Raw genomic sequence first — 20,650 nt, forward strand, 5'->3', positions numbered from 1 at the left:
TTCCCCTCCTCTTCCTCCTCCCCTCCCGCCGCGGGAGGCTGCATCGTGGGAGGAGGCCGGGCCGCGCGGCGGCGACGGCGGCCGGCAGCGGCCGCAAGAGGCCGCAAGAGGCGGGGTGTGGCGCAGGTGGGACGCGGCCGGGGTTGGGGCCGGGGGGTGTCGGTGAGGGGCCCTGGGCGCCGGGTGGGGCGCAGGAGGCTCCCGCTGAGCCCCGGGCAGCCCCGCGGTGCCGGGCGGGGGCCGGAGCGTGGCGCAGGCTGCCCGGAGGGGCTGTGGGGTCTCCTCCTTGGGGAGCCTCCGGAGCCGCCTGGGCGCGGCCCTGGGCAGCCTGCTCTGGGTGTCCCTGCTGGGGCTGGGGCTCCTGGTGGGCTCCTGGGGGCCCTTCAGCCTCAGCCGCTCCGGCCTTGCATTATCTGTTACTCTGAGATGCTTCGGAGCCCCAGAAAATGGCAAGGTTTAACGTGCCGCTAGGTTTTTAGTTGTGGAGGAGTGTTATTTTAGTTATTGGTAATGAAGGAAAAGCATCTTCGCCTAGGTGCCGCTGCCCGCAGTGTGTGGCGTGCCCGTGCCAGGTCACGTAGGGTTCCCCAGAACTGCCTGAGAGCTGTGGAGACGGCTCAGGACACAGCAACAGCAGGTGGAAAAACTAAAACACCCGTTATACTTGCAAATATGTTCAAAAATGCAGATTTTTGGCTTCATCTGAAGTTTCTTTCCACGTAGTTTAAAATAGACCAAGTAGAAGAGATTAGGACAAGTGTATTGCTAAGGCTAAGAAGCGTGTTGCCATCTGTGCACGTATCAGTGAGCAGCACAGCTGATGCATCAGGGTATGTGCTCAACTGCTTGCTCCCGAGGGTGGAGAAACCTTTCTGTTTGGGTAGCATTAAATCATTGCTAACCATGCGGTATGTCTTATGCATCTTTTATGAGACTGCTACCTATAATTATGGGCAGTGCATTGTATTGCAGAAGTCATTACCTTGGGCCCATATATTTTTATATTTCCATGCTATTATGTTGTTATCTTGCACACACGCTCTATCTGTGTGTGAGTATATATGAATATATAAAAATAAATGAACAGAACTTAGTCCTTTTTCTGCCACAACAACTTTGCGTGCAGTATCTCCATAAATAGCTTCTACTTACACGTGAGGATTGCAAAGGGTCCTGAAGCTCTTTCAGTTGAGAAGTTACTATCAACTATTCATAGTGTTTTTGATAAAGTTTGTATTTAGTTTCATCTTGAGCTAATTAATCATAGTTGTTTTCAATGTATGTTTGCTTCATCCTTTCACTTTTTTTTTTTTTTTTTTTTGCTATGTATTGTTGCTTCATTTTTTTAATTGCAACCAAGGATGTTTTTAAGGCTGCTTATTACTTATGATTTGTCATACCTGTGATAATAAAATGTCTTTCACTTAAAAAGAAAATTTAGACAACAAAACTCATGAAGACGTATAAGCATTAAAAACTATTAAACAGTATTTTCAGGACTTGAAGGGCTGTGGGTGTGTAGAAAGAGCACATTCAAATAATATACTGAGTTGCCCTTCATCTATATAATGTATTGCCGCCTCATGCATTTACTCTTTCCTGTCCTAAAAATGCATGCATATCTAAACATACGCAGTTTCTAAGGGCAGAAAATGCTTTTGGGGTTGGTTTGTCAGAAGCCTTGTACGTCTTAATCTGTAGTTGAGACTTAACGTGGAGTATTCTTTATTCTGTCTTCTGGGAAATACTACAGAAATTGCTTTGAACTATCATAGTTTGTTATTATCCATTATCACCTTCAAGTCTTATAACTTACACTAAATTGGAGCATGACTTATATATATTTATATAATCTAAATTATATCAGAACAAATAATGTCTTCTCTTTGTTCCCTCCTCTCTCCCCCCCCCCCCCCCCCCCCCCAAGACATTTAAGTTGTGTTTCTTTATGGTTTCTTCCTATCTAATGTTTTTACTGGGTTATTTGGGAAGCCTGTCATGGGAAGCATGCAAGTCAGATTTCTTCATTTTGAAGGAGCTAGCTTCCTTCAATACTTACTTTGAAATTCTCTTTAGGAAGTTTTCTCCTTGAAATTTGGCAGGTTACAATGACTGCACCAAGTAAAGCACTGGAGCTACAGCTGCAGATAAAGCAAAATGCTGAAGAGCTGCAGGATTTTATGAGAGAACTGGAGAGTTGGGAAAAAGATATTAAAGAAGTAGATTCTGAATTAAGGAAACAAAGTGGTGTTCCAGAAGAGGTAAAAATCGATGGACTTACAATTTTTATTAACTCAACTATTCGTTACATGACAGTGTTTTTAGTAACTTCTTGTTCCGTTCTTTTTCTTCCCTCCCATGAAGAGTCAAGCTACAGAAAGATAATCCTTTTGCAGATTTTTTATTTCAGAGAATCCAGTTAACTTCGGCAAAATTACACATGTTGGCTTATAATATTTGAGTAGATGGTATGAGCTAACCCAGCTGACTTGTTCCTCGTCTGAAGTAGGTCGAGGATTCCTCTGCAAACTGTTCCACCAACAGAGCTGTGGGGTTGTAGCTTCTGGAGTTCATGAATGCTTTGTGACAATAAGTGTTTAATCAATTCCAGGTAGACCTAGGAGAATATTTCTATCTGTAGCATCACTGTTATTTATTTATTGTAGTCTCTTAATATATTAATGCTAGTTTTTCAGTGATACTCTGCAGAAAGTTGTTGTAAAACTTAACCTTGTATGACAAACCACAGAACTGTAGGGGTTGGAAGGGACCTCGAAAGATCATTGGGTCCAACCCCCCCTGCCAAAACAGGTTCCTCAGATCAGGCTGCCCAGGTAGGCGTCCAGACAGGCCTTGAATATCTCCAGAGAGGGAGACTCCACAACCTCCCTAGGCAGCCTGTTCCAATGCTCTGTCACCCTCACCATGAAGTTCTTTCGCATGTCACTGCAGAACTTCCTGTGCTCTAACTTGCAGCCATTGTTTGCATAAAATACTTGTTAATTACCGTATACTGAAAGATTTATGCTTGTCTTTAGTGGTTTTGCAGAAATTCCTGAGAACAGCTTGCTTAATGGATTTCTAAAGTCAAACTAGCCAGCAGATACAGATATTATAGAAGTAGAAATATCTCTATATATTTCTATTTCTATTTAGAAATAGAAGTCTATCTATTTCTAATAATATTTCTATAATATCTATACTGTAGACTATTCAGTACAAGTAAATAATAGTTATTCTGTTTCGTAATAAATTACTTATTTCAATCTAGAATTTACCACCAATTCGAAACAAGGCTTTTAAGAAAAAGAAGAAAAGCAAAAGTAAAGTCCCGTCAAAGACAACCACTGAGGAAAACAAGAAAAACAAAATCAAGTCTTATGATTATGAAGCATGGGGAAAACTTGATGTGGTGAGTCAGGATATTTTCTTGTTAATTTAGTTTTCTCCCTAGGCACTTCTGTTTTGAAATCAGATTTACTCACTGTGCTGAATACTGTATGAATGTAGAAAGTAGCTTTTTCCCCAAAAGGGGTTAACTTTAACATGCAGAATAATGAGAAATACTGCAGCTTCCTATTGATTCTGTTTTCATCCAGCAGATTTCTCTTCACTTAAAGTCAAATACAATCTTTTATCAATAGGCCTGTTAAAAGGTTATAATTCTTGTAGAATATAAGACTAAACATGGCTGTCAGTATTAGAAGATAAGTCTTGTGAAATGTAGAATGCAGAATGAAGAGGACTTAAGGAGTAGAGATTTTTAATCAGACATTTTCTTAGTCTTACTTGATTTATTTTGTATTGATAAGTTAAAATAATAATAAATTTTGTCCCTTTTCAGGATAAAATACTGGAAGAACTTGATAAAGATGACAGTACTCATGATTCTGTGTCTCCAGAATCAGACTCTGAAGAAGACGGAATTCGTATAGATGCAGAAAAGGCTCTTGCAGAGAAGGAAAAGGTAATAGTATTATAAATGTTTATTATCTACAAAATAGTAACTTGGACGTAGGTACATTTGTAATCTGTTTTAAAAGATTGTCTGCTGAGATGAGAGTTCTGCTGGAATGTGCCTGCTCTTCAGATTTTTTTTTTAATGTCTATGTTCCTGCCCATTATTCCAACATACAGGATTCTGACTACATTTCTGTTTCTCCTCATCACTGATTGCAGCAAAGGCTGTCACTCTACTTAATGTACGCTTATAGTGATCATTGTATTCGTGGATTTTTTTTTTCCATTAAAAAGTTGGACTGCTTTGTAGAATTGCTGTATAGACACACATGCTTACTGGAGCCTAAGGTATAAGTGCCCCAAGTGAAATCCCCAAGAATTTAAGATTGCTCCCTTTGTGAGGCCTCTGTGTCTCCGAATGATGGAGAAACTCATATGTCTCCACTGGCTTGGTAATGGCAAGTTGGTACCAGTTAAGTTTTTTACCCTGTTTTGCAAATAAAATACAATGAGACCTATCTTATGCTTCACCTTCTTAATGGGCATAGCAAGGATTTCTTTGGATAAAAAGTACAAAATCTTTGGTTGCTTTCAACAAGATGTTGATCAAACTTTGCCTTTGGGCAAGATAATAGGTATACAAAACAGCTCTTCTCATTGTGATCAAATCTGGGAGGAAGAAATAATAAATGCTAGTCGTCTGAACAACATTTAAGATGTGTGCCAAACAGTTTTCCACCTTGGGGCAAAAAATGCTTTTGCATTTGTGGAAGGAAAACCAAATAAATGCTGGTCTTTAGCTTTTCTCGGTATACAGGATCCTTATTAGGCATGTCATGCTCACCATCAGGGGCCTCTTGGATCTTGCTACAGACACATAGTAGATCTTGGACTCAGCAATGTTTCTTTGCAAGAAAAATGAACAAATTCTCTAAGGTTCTCACGTCATGATTTTGTCCTACATGACAGATTCAAGCACCAGAGACATGTAGTCAAGCCAGGATAGTAACTTTAGCCCTAATAATTTCCTCTTCAGAGTGAAAGTAGTAATTTATTGCATTCTGCCTTTTAGGTGCTTTCTTGTATATATCTCTTTATCTAAGACAGGAATACCCCCAAAATCAAACAGGAACACTTTTCAGCAGTACCAACAGTATCAACTGACCAAGTAGCACTCTTGGCATAGGAAAATAACAAAAAACATACTTTGCTTTTGTGTGACTAGTGAAAGCTTTACCTGTTTGTTCTGTGTTAATACTTCTTTGTTTTTTAGTGTTGTGAAGAGTTTCATTTGTATGAGAGTTCCTTCCTCCCAGTCTTGGGCTTGCTAGGAGCCCAATATAATATTAGAAGTTTCTGTTAATCGTGTTGCATGCTGAATGCTTAATATCTGTGACCTGATACCATTGTGAAAGTCTTTTCAGGACTTTCCCCAAATAGTAACTAGGAGAAATCTGAATGTTAATAATACTGGGTGGAATGAATAAAGAGCATTAGATAAAGAGCACCTGAACTACATCAACTTGTAAGGTGGCTAGTCTAAGATAGTTATGTAGAAATTTATGAGGTTCTGAGAAAGTGTATTTAAAAACAACCATCTGATACCATCTGCCAGTCCATACTCTTCAGTAGAATTTCTTAGTGGCTTTGTTTTGTTTTTAAATTGTCTGCATGCATGACATCTGCCTACTCTCCCTACTGCTGTGAAATTCCCAGATGTATAATCTGCATTCTACACAGAGGAGAAATTGAGATATCTGTGACTGTTATCATTTTGGCAGCAGATAAAAGCCATGTCCCAAAAGAGATGTAAATTAGAATATTTACCTAGGAAAGGGAGGATGCCAAATCTAATCTCTAAAACCTGAAAAAAAAACCCCACAAAACAACAACAACAAAAAACAAACAAACAAACTTCAGTAAACTTATATGGCAGTTCAAACAGCTTTGTACGTACTGCTTCTACATTTGTAGAAATGACCTACAGATACTGAAAGTTAGCATAATAAGAACAATTTACTGTATAAACAATGGTAAATATTTGGGATAGAATATTTAGTATTTTAGTTACAAGAAGTGTTTCACAGTAAAGCAGTAATTTGTGAGAGATGTTAAAAAAAACATTTGAGCATACTAAAATACAAGCTTTGATTACTGATTTTTGGTTTAAAAAAAAAAAAGAACAAAAATGTATCTACACAGTAATTTCTTAAAATTACTATTTTCTTCTTATTTACAGGGTAACAACTACTTTAAACAAGGAAACTTTGATGAAGCTATAAAATGCTACACTAAAGGGATGCATTACGATCCGTACAATCCAGTATTGCCCACAAACAGAGCATCTGCTTTTTATAGAATGAAAAAGTAAGACCTGTATTGTTAAATCCTTAATACTTTTTTCTATGACATCCTACCTTCAATTTTCTTAATGTGTGTGTGTTTTTAACTTTTGATTATATTACTTATCATACTGTAATATGTAGGCCTATGTAAGGCTGGTTTCAAATTTGCTTTGCAGTTTCGAAGTGTAATAGGAATTGCTGTGACAAGGAATCTGGTAGTTTCTGTCATCTTGTTTTCCTTCTGTCTTTTCGTGCTTGAAGTTCGCCACCTTCTGTGTTATAGCACAAGACTTCAAAAAAAGGAAAAACAGAAGTTTAGCATCCAACTTGCCTTTCTGGTTCTATGATCTCTATTTTTAAGGTTTTAATTTCTTTTGGGGGGAATTAAGGGTATAGGCGAGTTGGTTATTCTTTTTATTGCAGTAGAGATTGCTGACATCCGTTTTCCTTCGCTTTTCCCATATGTTCTGAATCAAGAGGTGTTTAAACGCTTATTCTATACCCCTTGTGAAGCCTGAAAATTTATCACTTTAGGAAGGAGTAACTTGCTGAGGTTTTATTTTTTGTTTCCTAGATGTGTTCACTAATTCACTTTTTTTTTTTTTTAATAGGTTTTCTGTTGCAGAATCTGATTGTAATTTAGCACTTGCTTTAGATAAAAATTACATAAAGGCTTATGCCAGAAGAGGGGCTGCTCGCTTTGCTTTGAAAAATCTTCAAGGTGCTAAAGAAGGTGGGTCATCTTTAATCATTTCTTAAAAAACATGCACATTGTTTATCTGTGGGCTTGCCTAAAGCTTGTATGATTGGTGTATCTGACATAGGAATTCAATTTTCATATTCTGTAAACAAAAATAATGAAATACCATATTGCATATTCTTCTGTGAGGGTGAAATTCAACCAGCAAGTCTAAATAATTACCATAGGTGTCCATAATTAAAGAATAATCCAGTATTAAGTATCTTAGTGTTGTTTGTAATATCATGATTTTTAGGTAACTACAGAAAAGGGTTGTCTCCAGAAGAATGCTCTTATTTTATGCTGTGGTTACAGGCCTATAATTCATACTTGAAACATTGTTTTCTGATCTTCTCAGATTATGAAAAAGTTCTAGAGCTGGATGCAAACAACTTTGAAGCAAAAAATGAACTGAAGAAAATTAATCAGGTAATAAGGTTGATAGGCCCCAACATAAATTAATACATCCTGTTTAGTTTGTATCAATTTATAACAAGAACTGAATTCAACACAATCTGATAGGCTTTTGCTGGCACTTCAAGTTCTCTGAAGTCAAAATCTGTAATTTAATGTCTTCTAGTTTTGGAGGTATGCATACATCAGTGTAATGGTGGGTTGGCAGATTATGACTGGATGTGTACATGAGCTTCTCTGGCTTTTTTAATCTTCTTCCATCAGGTGTTTTTTCAAGTTCTTGTCTTAATGATTTTTTTTAAAGTCACGTTTAGTGTTTTGGTACAAGGTAGCAGTACAGGTGTCAGAAAAATTATATATTCTCTTGGTAGCAGAGTAAAGCTAAACTGCTAGGCTGCTTGTAGTTCCACTGCTTGCTGTGCTATGCCAGACCAGAAAGTCAGTTTAAGCCTAGCAGAACAGAAACTCTTCTGCAAGTCTAACCTCTTTCGTGACAGGGAAAGAATGCTTATTATTATGATCTTACTAAAATATAAGAGTATCTAGCATTACCTCTTCAACAGTAGTTTTTAAAGTTCTTTACTTTAGATCTTTACTTCTTAAAAGTTTAGAATTTATTGTAACTCCTGTTCTGAAAATGTGTGAGGGAAATACCTACTGAGAAACAACATTTTTGCAGGCTCTATCATCAAAAGAAAGCTCGGGACAGAAGGAGTGTGAAGATCCAGTTAAACCAGAATTAACAGACAAAGAGAAGAGGCGCATTGAAGACGAGCAGCTCAAGCAGAAGGCTGTTACAGAAAAAGATCTCGTAAGTTGTAACTTTTAATGGAAGAAGAGAACTAGCAAACTAGAGCATAGTCTTGTGCTGTTAGCTTGTTAGCTCAAATTAAATTTGATTCTGTCCTGAACGTCATACATACAGTGTGCTTGATACACAGCTTAATTGCTGTTTCAGGCTCTGGTGGTGGTGGGAGGAAGGGGAGTCAGGTTCAGTTCTGTTTGGAATCTTCTGGGGGAATAATTGCAAGTTCGCTTTTAGAGCATCATTTGTACATGATAAATTTCAGATATATAGTAAGATAAAACCAGAACTATGTTTTACAAATAGCCCATTTGTCCAGTATTATGTGCATCTTGACTCTTGTCCAGCAAGGGTTGTAGACTATCTTTTGTTTTCAAACCACTGATGACATGGTGAAATGTAGTTATAAGAAGAACTTAAAGGAGTACAGGCAACAATGACAATGTTATTTCTGATAACGTTATTTCTGGGTATATTACCTTGACTCATAGTTGGCTTGTTGATTTCTCTCCCTCCCCACCACTGCAATTAAGAAATAACTTTACCTACTAAACTATAATTTTCTTACTATTCTTTTATCTACTTAACTTCTGACTTTTTATAAGTTTTCATTTTTCTTTTACTGGTTGTAAGAGGTTAGTAGGATTAAGAGTAGGGAAATAATGAAAGGATACATTAGGTAGGTAAACGGAACAAAAAGGGGCCACAGTAACAAAATGCTATTAGCTTTGGCTACAGAACCATTAACTTTGGGTGCCGCCTGGCTTATAGTGCACATCAAGAGTAAAGAAATATTACACGTGCATCATCTTCTCTGCTACTACTTTGCTCACTGGCAAAAAAAAAAAAAAAAAAGCAGAGGCTGCAATTTGTACTTAACAGGATCAGTGTTGCCAGGAACAGCCCTACAGTCATTCAACTGTGCTGTCAACAACATACTGTACTAGACTAAAATTTCTTTACTGTGGCACCTCTCCTTTTGCCTACTTAATGTACCATTTCTTTCTTTTCCAACTAATCACCTTAAACTGTAGAGATAGCATTACTTTTAATCCGTGAAGTACTGGAAAAAAATAAGAAATTTTTGTGGTCTACCTCCAAAGGGTTTAGATATGAAAAAATGTCATAAATACCTGTATTGAAATTTGTGTTCTTTGTGATTCATCTTCCTGATATTGTGTCCTTGTCTACTAAAACGAAAAAAATAGCTAATTGCACTAGATCTTTCTCAACGTTAACCTTTTCTCCGAACTTAACTATAACAGGGTAATGGTTATTTCAAAGAAGGGAAGTATGAGGCTGCAATAGAATGTTATACACGTGGTATAGCAGCAGATGGCACCAATGCACTTCTGCCAGCTAACAGAGCTATGGCCTATCTGAAGATTCAAAAGTAAGTAGGATTGCATGTACTGTATTGTTTCTTTATTTCTAATATAAGAAATTCTGTATGTAGTTCTGAACTAGAAGGAAGCCTGATCCAGTGGGTTTTCACCCAAGTTTCATTAGTCACTTGTTGCAATTCTTTCTAGAATTCAGTATGGAATAAATCATACTGAAAACAACAAGCGATTTAAAAACAACCGAATATGTGGGATCTCATAATGTATTTCATAGGAAAGAAGTTCTGAGAAAATAAAATAACATCAGTTTGAAATTATAATGAAACCTAAGTGATTTTTTTTTTTAAAGTTTGACTTCTCATTCTTTCACACATGTAAAATTCTACATATTTACCTTTATCAAAGGACCGGCACCTTTGTCTTTTTTGGCTATAAAAACAGTCAGCTACTGAGTGTTGCCCTGTATGAAAAAGTGGATTGCAATTGCTAACTTGAAAAGGAATGGGTAGGAGCTTTTTCTGAGAATAAAGTAATCTTTAAAAATACTTCTCTAACTCTAATAGTTTGTACGTGTAATTTCTCTAATTAAACTTTTCTCACGTAATCCAGTAACAGTAGGAAATGCATACTTTCTACCAAATGAGCAAAATTCCAAATGACCGTTTTTGAAGTCTTTGAATGTTGCTTCTTTTTTTTTTTTTTTTTTTTTTTGCTTTGACTCCCTGTTGGTATAGGAGTTTAAACCTTTTAAATTGATGATAGCATGAGAAGCAGAGAGCTGAATGTTTTATCAGTCATCTCTTCTAATGTGTTGTGGCTGACCATGTACAGACAATGCACTGATCTCAAAGTATGCAATTATTAAGTAGACTGCATGGGTACTATTTCCGTTTAAGCCGTAGAGGAGACCATAATGCAGGTAATGTCAGAGAATCAGAGGAAGTGATACTCTACTTGAATGGCCAAGAAGAAAACTGATAGTGTGAGATAAATCGGTATATTGTTTACACTTCAAAGAGGACTCAAACATGAAATGCAACAAAAGCTCATTGGTATTCTCATCAGCTCTGTAGGTTTTTGAGAGCTGAAAAAAATGTACTGTTTCTGTAAATTTAATGATAAATGGAGAGAAAAGGAATGAACAAAAATACTTTAATATTCACACATTGGAGTCATGATCAAACATAATTGGAATGACTTGATCTTAGAATGAAAGAAAATGACCTTAATACAAGAATATGCTGACTTATAATTTCTGATATTGTTAAAAATATGCTCTTTTATTTTATTTTTTGTTCTATGTTTTGGATCAGTGGTATATAGGTAATTAAGGTCTTTGTATTTTAACTTCTGTGTAGCTCTGTCTTTTAAGTTGAAATTGCTTAATTTGAAACTAATCATTAATTTTGTATTATTCTTTTGCTGAGATATGAAGAGGCAGAAAATGATTGTACGCAAGCTTTGCTGTTAGATGCCTCCTATTCTAAAGCTTTTGCCAGAAGAGGGGCTGCAAGAGTTGCTCTTGGAAAGTTAAAAGAAGCTATGCAAGGTATGACTCTGAATTAGGATGTGTGATGGGTAGAAGGACATAAGTAGAAATAGTAGAAGTAGATAAGTAAAAGGAGGTCCTGATTTTTGTTTTTAATCTTAAAATAACAATTAAATAACGTGCTGACTAGCTGAGGTTTCGGTGCAAAAGTTAGGATGAATGGGCTTAGTTGTTTTTCAATGAATATGTATAACTTTTATATTGGTATTCATATGATAGGAGGATGGGCTTGTGTGAAATTACAACAATTGCTACTTAATAGTAATAGTTTGAAAAATTAATGTAAAACTAGATTAAGATAGATATTAGGATGAGTTACCTGTCTCTAAGTATTTTATAGCTATGAGAACAAATGGGAGGTATAAAAATTTGCCATTAGAAAAATTAAATTCACAAATTTCAATTCGTAACTTGAAATGTGTACATTTTTCATATGTTGTCTTTCACTTCAGATTTTGAAGCTGTTCTGAAGCTGGAACCTGGAAATAAACAAGCAATAAATGAACTCACTAAAATAAGAAATGTATGTACACCAATGATTTTTTTTTTAATGTAAACCTACAGTAATAGTTTTTTCATTCTTTATTATGTAAATTTTAACAAATAATTATTTCTGAAACTTGCAGTTTTTCTGGCAAAATTACATTTTTAATTTTTTTTTTCCAGGAATTAGCTGAGAAAGAACAGTTAGCTCAAGAATATAAAGAATATCCTGCAGTATTGATAAAAGAAGCAGAAATAAAGAATATAGTGAAACTCATTGATGATCCATCACTCCTGAAATCAACAGTGAGTTGTTTTTTTTAAAAAAAAAAACAAACAAACAAACAAAAAAACCTTTGTGAATTGCTATGTATAATGATGGGAAAAAGTAGAGTTTAAGTTACAATCAGCTTCTTGCATCTTCTGATAGATATATACTGCATGTGGAAATCTCAAAAGTTCAGAGATCTACTTTTGTGATATTTTTTCAAGAATGTAACTTCTGCATTTGTGTGTGTTCAACAGTATCCATAGTGTTGTACAGTATCCATAGTGCTATACAGGAAACATGGTGTGTATATATATCAACAGTATGAAATAGGGAGGCAACTCCACAACCCTCTCCTGAGTCCTAACATTATAGTTGATAGTAAATGGGTGGCTAATGGGTAAATGGGTTCAGTCTCTCATGTTTGACTGCAGACTTGAGAAAGCTCTGGGTAAATGTCCCCTCTCTTTCATCAGCTGTTTCCAGTTCCTATAGCAACTGCTGTAGTAACAAGGCATGTTGCATACCCATCTCATACGTTGGTAACACTCAGGGCTACTGCGATAGCTTCGAGCCTGCAGTTTCATCCATGTATGCTGTGAAATAGCTGAATTATTTTTTTTCAAGAAGCAACATTTTTAAAGTCTGAATTATCATTCTGACTATAACCACTGATGGGTTACATATGAAAAAATATGATGATACGGAGTATGCATTCTTGTGTAAATACAAAGTGTGTTCAAAATGTGTGGCTAGTTTTCGTAGGAAATATGTGATTATTTTGATACCTTTCCTTTAAAGTATTATATGCTCTACAACTAGATGGTAAAAGTATATGTATTTAATACACTATCTTTAGAAACCTACATTAATTTATTGTGAAGTAGCTGAAATATGACACCTGATTATAGACAGTTTTCAGTTTGGCTGCTAAGTTGAGATACTAGGCGGCATTTTTTCTGTGTAACCCTGTAAATTTTTTCTGTGTAATCTGTAACAAGTACAGATTAAGTATCTGTGTTCTTTGTACTGCCCAAGAACTGTAACTGTCTCATATCGAGTAGGCACTCTTAGCACAATGATGAGGTGTCATATTGTTAAAGCAAACCATATATTGTCTGTTCGTACCAACCATACAGGGCTTTTTCGGCATAATTTAAAGCAGTTTGCAAATTGTTGTGAAGACTTGCAGAGGGTTTATGTTAGAGCTGGGCAGAGAAATCTGCCATCTCTAAAAGTATAAATTGTTGAATATGTTTAGTTTAACCATGTATATTTACATCAATATTCGTAGAGCAATTTAGATTCTATTCAAAGAATTCCAAAGTTACACTAACTGGTGCTTCATAAGACCTAGGAACGTGGTGGTAGGTGATCAGAAATAATGGTGGTCATGCAGAGATGAAACGAACAAGCTGAAGCATTTTAATTACTCAGCATGTTCTCCAGTGGTAGGATTATTACCTTGTTTTGTATGCAACTTGGTCAGCCAGGAGGCCTGAGTTACAAATATTTATCTCAAAATATGAAGTTGAGAGATAAGTCATATGTTTATGGGTACTTCTTTGTTTAGCTAAATTACAAAGCTTGATCAGGTCATTGGTCAAAACTTTTTTTTTTTTTTTTTTTTTTGGGGGGGAACCCCCAAAACTTTTTTTTTTCTTTTTTACTGGAAAAACAGAATACAGATTCTGAGATACTGTAGGGGTATGCTGGTTTATAACAAATTGAGCAAATGATAATATTAGACTTCCTGTAGAAAGTCATGAAGCTTCCTTTTTTTGTCATTTATCTTCACTAAGTGTCTCCTGTGTGTTTCAACATACATGAAACTGGTTATGATGAAATTGTTTAATTATAAACAGGAGTTTCTCTGGTGCCAATACAGTGTATATTTATGTTGACATAAAGGCTTACATGCATGACATCAGGTGTGTGTTCTGTTTAGAAGCCTTTGCGAACAATACCCATTGAAGAAGTTGATGACGATATGCCAAATAGTGATTTCCCCAGCACTACTTCTTTAGTTAATAACTGTACAAATTTGACAAGTATTGAAGCAACAGAGAATCTGGATCAGGATGATCACTTAACTACAATGGACATTCCAAAAGCAAAGCAATTAAAAATAGAAGAAATCACTGATACATCACCATTACAGTAAGTATAAAAATTCTGACCCTCTTTTAGTAAGGTAGATGTAGTTGAAATATAATCTTAATTCTTAAACTTCTACACGTGATGAGATATATAACATAATTTGGAGAATTTGAATTAAAAAAAATATGCAGAGAAACTTGCAGTTCTTACATATCTGTCTCTTTGATCAAGTAGTGGTAGAAACACATATAGTCTGTTAGTGTCGTATGGAAAGTTAGTAGTTGCTCTTACATTTCAAAGAGGAAGAAACTGGAAATATTTTCCCATATTCCATATTCACTTCCTCGTGCACTGTATCTTTCCTTAGTACCTTTTATGGAATCCTGATTGAAGACTTTGTGAGGACTGCTTCCCCTTGCCTTTTTCAGCTCAGTCAGATGGATTTACCAGGTGTTGAAGAAAAAAGTAAATTCCTTAGTCATTTTATAATTTCTGAAAAAATAAATGGACTTAACTGAAAAATTATAGGACAAAAAATAGTGCCACTGTAACCAGTATTGAAATTGAAACAGGTTGCTCACTTGCCATGGTACTGTGGTTTAACCTCAGATGAACCTTCAGGTCAGTCAGATAATGACAGGAAAAGTGGGAATGGTTTTAAAGTGAAAGGGGAGATTTAGATTAGAGGTTTGGAGGAAATTCGTCATTCGGAGAGTGGTGAGGCAAAGGAACAGGTTGCCCAGAGAAGCTGTGAATGCCCCATCCCTGGAGGTGTTCAAGTATTTTAGATTTTTTAGGATTTGAAAGGTCTCCTGTTAGGTCTCAGTGCAAAATTTCCTTTAACATTTTCTAGATTACATACTTTGAAATCTCTCTTCAGGCTTCCTGCTAGTGTGAAAGGAATTTCACCAGTGTTGCATCCATCTTTCACTACAAACAAGCAGGCAGAAAAAGAAATGAAAGCATCATATAGATCTGCTTCTGCAGTCCCTGCCATTCCTGCAAATTCTTTCCAGCTTGAATCTGATTTCAGGAAGCTGAAAGACTGCCCAGAAAAACTGTATTTGTATCTCAAGGTATGAAACGTATTATTGTTTGACAGTACTTTGATAGCATCAACTTAGGCGAAAAGGGTAGCTATGTTAGATTGTCTTAGCAGCGTGAAATAGTCCCTTTCTTTAATTGCCTGCACATAATTATAAGTAGCGTGAGCTGCATCCGAATAGTTCTCCTCTTGTGTCTGACTTTTCACTTACCTCATGTAGAGTACAGTCTCTGTATAATCTGTCATCTTTTAAGCGTAGGCCCTAAGTCTGTAAACATATGAATATGTCAGCAAAGTGAAATTGTTTTCTTCAGATGAATGCTTCTAGGGTAATCAGACATATAGCAAAATTCTTCTCCCTTTATATTGAAAAAATACTTGAAACACATCAAGAAACAAATCAATCTACATCTATCAGCTTCTGCTGATACGTGTGTGTGTGTGTATGTATATATATATATATATATATATATGTATATACACAAAAATTGCTTAGAATGCTTTTTTTTAAAGAATGTAGCAAAAATCTTCTCAAGAAAAAAATAAAGCCAGACAAAACACACAAACAGTAATTTGTTAGTTTTCATGCACTTCCAGCATTGCCCAAGACATCCTAAATATTCATTTATAATTCTTATGACTCAAATGTGTTTTTTTTTGCCTAAATAACATACCTTTCTTAATTTTCCCAAAGCAAATAGAGCCTTCGTTTTATCCAAAACTGTTCCAGAAGTCCTTAGATCCAGACTTGTTTAACCAGATACTGAAAATTCTACATGACTTCTACATTACGTAAGTTAAGCTTCTCTTTTGTTGTATATTGCTTGTTGCTTTTCCCATCCTGCCCCTCACTTTTGGGCTTACAAAATTATTTTGAATATGTAGCATTACATGAATCCGGGTACAATACTTGGAATGATTTAATTCTTCCTTACTAAGAAATTAGACGTATCTTGAAAAGTCAGAAAAGTAAGGAAATAAATAGGTTCTACCTAGACTAACCTGTTAGTAACATTTAGATAGAATGAAATAATTTTTGTTCATGTTACTATGTATGTCCCATTATCACATATGTTTGCATGATATTAATTTTTTCTATTCCTGAAGCTAAGAAATGTATGTGGTTTAATTCTTCTATGCCATGCCTATTGTGATACACTCTGAATTCTTAATTACCTGCTAGAATTTTACAGTAGCTTGTAGTAAATGTATAGGAGCTAGAAGTTCTAATGTGAAAGGAATGACAATTTGTTCTGAAATTTCTGTCTCTGCTACCATTTGATTCTTAAATATCATTTACCTGTTGGAAGCAGTTTGTTACTTACATGGATTATGCTGTGAGCATGCATTCAAAATGCTGATCAGTCCTTGTTTTATGGAGAAAAGTAAATGTAAATGAATATTAGGCTTTTTTTCAGTTTCTGTAAATGCCCATCATTTGTGTGATGAGGCATTGTCCTATATTTGTGGTATGACTTAAAAAGGCTAGTAAGCTTAAGTTGTCTGCAGTAAGGTAAAAGGCATTTGTTCTGTAGGGTGGCAGAACAAGTTACAGAAGAAAAACACTCTTAGTTGTTAGAATTTGTAGCAAAGATGGTGCTTGCTTACTACTGCCTGTTGTCCAGAAGAATATAAAATGAACAAAATCTAGGAATTGCCTATACATATAAAAATGTCAGTAGCTGTAATGAGGTGCTTGCTATGACAAGGTGAAAGCATTAAATCATTTAATAGCTATTCTGTACATTAACAGCAATCATTTTGCATCAGTCTTTTTTTTTTTTTTTTTTTGTACTTCTCTGCTCTTGGTCTGTATTAAAAGGATGCTTGGATAAATATTTCTGTTTTTGGCTCTCTTCTAAGTCAGTGGAAGAATGCACAGGAAAGATGAGAATGGGAAAGGAATTCCATTGGTCCTTTCATTTCCTGAAGTCTTTAATATCGCTTGCAGCTACTGAATCTTTCTAATCAACAGTAGTTATTTTTATGTTTCTAATAATCTTCTACAGGAAAGAGGAGCCATCACTCATCCTTGAAGTCCTCCAGAGGCTATCTGAATTAAAAAGATTTGATATGGCAGTAATGTTTATGTCAGGCTCAGAGAAAAAAAGTAAGTAGTTCAGTACCATCCTCTAAAACTTGGTTTGTTGATACTGTATTTTGCAAGAAACGTGCAAAAGAGTGCTACTATTGTTTATTCCATGAAATAATAACTTGTCTAATTCAATGCTTTTTGATTACTTTAGAAGCCAATATGAAAATATATCACTTTTCTTAAATATTTTGATCATTTATTAAGACTTGAAAAAATACAGCTAAATCCTTCTGGTTTTGTCAGTAATACCACCACACTTTATTCTGATAAAATAACTTCTCATTACCACTTCAGTTTGTAACTAGCAATGCTACAAATTTATGAATTTGTATGAAGTCTTATATCTCAGGTCAAGGTGTACCAATTACAGTTTTCACAGCTATGACCACTTCAGCAATTATGATTTTAGTGTTGTCAAAAAAATCATATTTTTTTTTTTAGCAAGCATATTTTTTTTAATTTTTTTTTTTTTTAGAAACAAAGCAAGTGTTTCTAAACCTCTGTCCTGTCCTTGAGGTGTCACTTAGATTAGGTTGCAATCCAGGCTGACACTGGCTTGAATTCCAGGTTTATAAAACTGTGGTTTTCATGTCAAACACTTCTTGTTTTACCATGCCAGACAGACTAAGTAACAGTGAGACACTCACAAGCTAAACTTTTCTTTAGGAACAAGTAATGTTAGATTTACTCTCTACAATTGAGTTTCACTAATAACCATTATAATTTGAAAATTTTGTTATGTGAATCTCCTTACAATAAAATTACTTGTTTGACTTACTGAAGTGCAAGTCAATTCCACTCAGGAATTGCCTTCACATCATAACCTGATGTAAGCTTTATTTGCCATCTGGCATTAACTTTTATCTTCTGCATTTAATGGTGTAGTGCCAAGATAGTAAACAAAATAAAATCTGTCTGTTTACGTTGTCAGTATTGTATATCCATTTAAGGAAATGTTGTTAGGCAATTCACGAGCATCAAAACAGAGGGTTTCTCTTTGCTGCCTTTCTTTATCCTCTGAGTAATCCTAAAAACTTACTCATATTTCAGCTATATAATGCTGAAAACCCTTTCTCACAGAAGAAAGAGTTGAACTAATTTACGTTCTGACTGTTAATTGCAAAAATAATGGTTTGTGTTGGGATTTTTTTTACAGTTACACAGGTATTGTTCGGTCATGTGAAACACATGGGGTTGAAAGATACCCAGGTTGAAGAATTGGAGAAGAAATACGGCATTTTCTCTTAGTTTAGTGAGTTCACTGACATTACGCATGTAAATTGCTGTTTCCACGTTTTTGTCATGTGGAAATCATCTGAAGAAGCCTGTAAAGACTGGAGTTCTGTTGCTTTTGTATAAGTAATGAGATTCTTGAACTTGATTCACCGGAATGGCAAGTAGCTGGAGAAAGTTCTGCTGTCACGTTTGCTGTCCAGCACCTGAAATAATACAGATCTACATTCTTCAGTGGAATCAATTTGCCTAAAAAACAATTGGATCAATTGGCATTCAGGATTATGACTACAAATGGAGATCTCTATTAGAAAGAAAACATATATTTATACGCATCTTTTTTGGTAAGAATCAAATGGTGTATATTACAAACTTGCCTGTTGTTTTGTTTGTGTGTTTTTTTTTTTTTGTTTTGTTTTTTTTTTTTTTTTTAGAAATTAAATGTTGAGTTGAAAATACCAAATATGTCTTTTTTTTTTTTCTTACTCCGGTGCCTAAATCACTCCTCTAAGGACAGACCATGCCATAACATCCATAACATATAATCTGCAAAGAGAACCTAAGTTACAATAAGCAAAAAATTGCAGAATTCCTTTACTTCAGCTTATCCAAAAGCATTAACAGCTGTAAACCTCAACTATAATTGCAGAATAGAAGAAAGTCAAATACTATGAAATTAAAAAGTATGGAGAAAACCACTTTTGTCTTTAGAGAGTACTTTTACAATAATCTTATCACATTTATCTTCCAGGTCTTTTTTTTTCCTATCCACATACAGTTCTTAAGAAGCGTCAGAAAGCTGAGCAGAATATCTTTCCAGTATAAAGAAGACAAAGGCATGAAATCACATCATTTTCTTAGATAAGAAATAGCATCAGGCAAATGCATAATAGACTGTTCACATGGCCAGAAAAAGGAAGTAACAGCACTTACAAATACAATTTAAGACATAATTGTAGTATTCAAGTAATGGCTGCCAAAAATTTGTCTGTATTGTAGACTTGACCAGTGTTTTTCATTTTGTTGATACGTTCTGTCAGTTTGTTTTCATTCAAACCTTGTGCATTCCTAATACGTCTCTGCCTGTGGAAGCCTTCTGACATTACTGCTTTTGTTTGGTATAGTTGTGGTCTTTTCCAGAGGAATAATTAAACATAGCATGAAAAAGAAAGTTCAAACTTCAGAGAGGGATAGATGGGAGAAGTTATTAATATTACATGCTGTGTAATTGGTGTTAGAAAACTACTTTTAAAACATTCACAGCTGTGTAATGTTTCAGATATGATCCAGGGAAGAAATATAACTGAACTACATTCTCAGGCTGTCTCTGAGTAGCTGACATGAATAGAGCATTAGATTCCTAATGTAGCTCTGAATTAGCCCTGGAACAAAATTAGCACTAGGACAACAGCCAGTGTTGTTAGGGAAATGAATGAGCCTTTATATAATGCTGTTTGCAGCTTACCTACAATGTGAACTGTTATTACTAGGTGTGTCCCAAGTTACTAGATAACTGGCTTTCCCCCACACACACACACACTCCCTGTCGTAAATCACTTCTGATAATGTATCAGATCCTTCTGTAGTTGATGTGTTTAAAAAAAAAAAAAAGGAACACAAGTAGTTACCAAAGTAATTTTAAAACACCTTTGTAGATACAAAATAGGCACTAATGGACTGTTATTTTTGTTGTGTAATCTGTTCAATGACCCAAGAACACAGATGTATACCTGACTAGGTTATACTCAGAGCATTTGGTATGTTCTCAGAAGCTGCTGCTTGAAGGCTGTTGGAGAAAAACAGGTGATTCAATTGCAGATCTTTGACAGTAAAAGCAAGATGATAACTGAAAGATATGAAAACTGTAGGTCAGGAGTCGCGTAACTCTACTTCATCCAGTCTGCTGTGTTTTTAATGAAAACAAACTGCATTTGATTTGTACGTGAGGAAGAGGAGGGCTGGTTGAAAGGAAGGTGTTCACACGTAGAATTTTTGTGGGTGTACCTGGTTCATGTTGCTGCTGAATTTAGGCCACCAAGATTTACCTTGCATGTTGCACTCTACCCTAGCTTTCAGCTTTTATCTCTAAATACATGTACAAGATCTGATGAAAGCATGCAAGATGAACGCGTTAAGAGAACTGCAAGCTTCACTTCATCCAGGAGATGGCAATATTTTTCCCTTCTAAGTTGCTATAGGTACTACTAAGTCTCTGAATTGAAGAGTTTAATTCAAAAATGGAGGAAATTCAAAAATCTGAAGTAAATCAAG

At 35.5% G+C, this 20,650-nt stretch overlaps 1 protein-coding gene across 2 annotated transcripts; it reads left to right on the plus strand.

Annotated features, from left to right (window-relative positions):
• Positions 1-54: 54 nt before the first annotated feature.
• On the plus strand, positions 55-18,857 carry RPAP3 (RNA polymerase II associated protein 3). Of its 2 annotated transcripts, none has more exons than XM_082758094.1 (17): positions 55-126; positions 2,103-2,261; positions 3,272-3,412; positions 3,845-3,967; positions 6,200-6,327; positions 6,917-7,038; positions 7,403-7,473; positions 8,138-8,269; positions 9,529-9,656; positions 11,034-11,155; positions 11,608-11,678; positions 11,822-11,944; positions 13,855-14,066; positions 14,860-15,082; positions 15,746-15,843; positions 17,061-17,161; positions 18,303-18,857. In XM_082758094.1, exons 2-17 carry the CDS (start codon positions 2,109-2,111, stop codon positions 18,392-18,394), a joined length of 2,040 nt encoding a protein of 679 aa, XP_082614220.1. In that variant the 5' UTR covers positions 55-126; positions 2,103-2,108; the 3' UTR covers positions 18,395-18,857. The 2 variants fall into 2 exon arrangements, with proteins under 2 accessions (XP_082614220.1, XP_082614221.1); XM_082758095.1 differs by having other exon boundaries at positions 14,887-15,082; positions 18,303-18,852.
• The last annotated feature ends 1,793 nt before the right edge of the window (positions 18,858-20,650 follow it).

This window comes from Aythya marila, assembly GCF_965140915.1.
Source record: "Aythya marila genome assembly, chromosome: 1".
Lineage (NCBI taxonomy): Eukaryota > Metazoa > Chordata > Aves > Anseriformes > Anatidae > Aythya > Aythya marila.

Bases quoted from the DNA above. Each gene is read 5' to 3' on its own strand.
- RPAP3 (XM_082758094.1), top strand. From the start codon at position 2,109: ATGACTGCACCAAGTAAAGCACTGGAGCTACAGCTGCAGATAAAGCAA. The intron at 9,657-11,033 runs GTAAGTAGGATT...TCTTTTGCTGAG, and splicing joins GCCTATCTGAAGATTCAAAA to ATATGAAGAGGCAGAAAATG. The intron at 15,844-17,060 runs GTAAGTTAAGCT...AATCTTCTACAG, and splicing joins CTACATGACTTCTACATTAC to GAAAGAGGAGCCATCACTCA.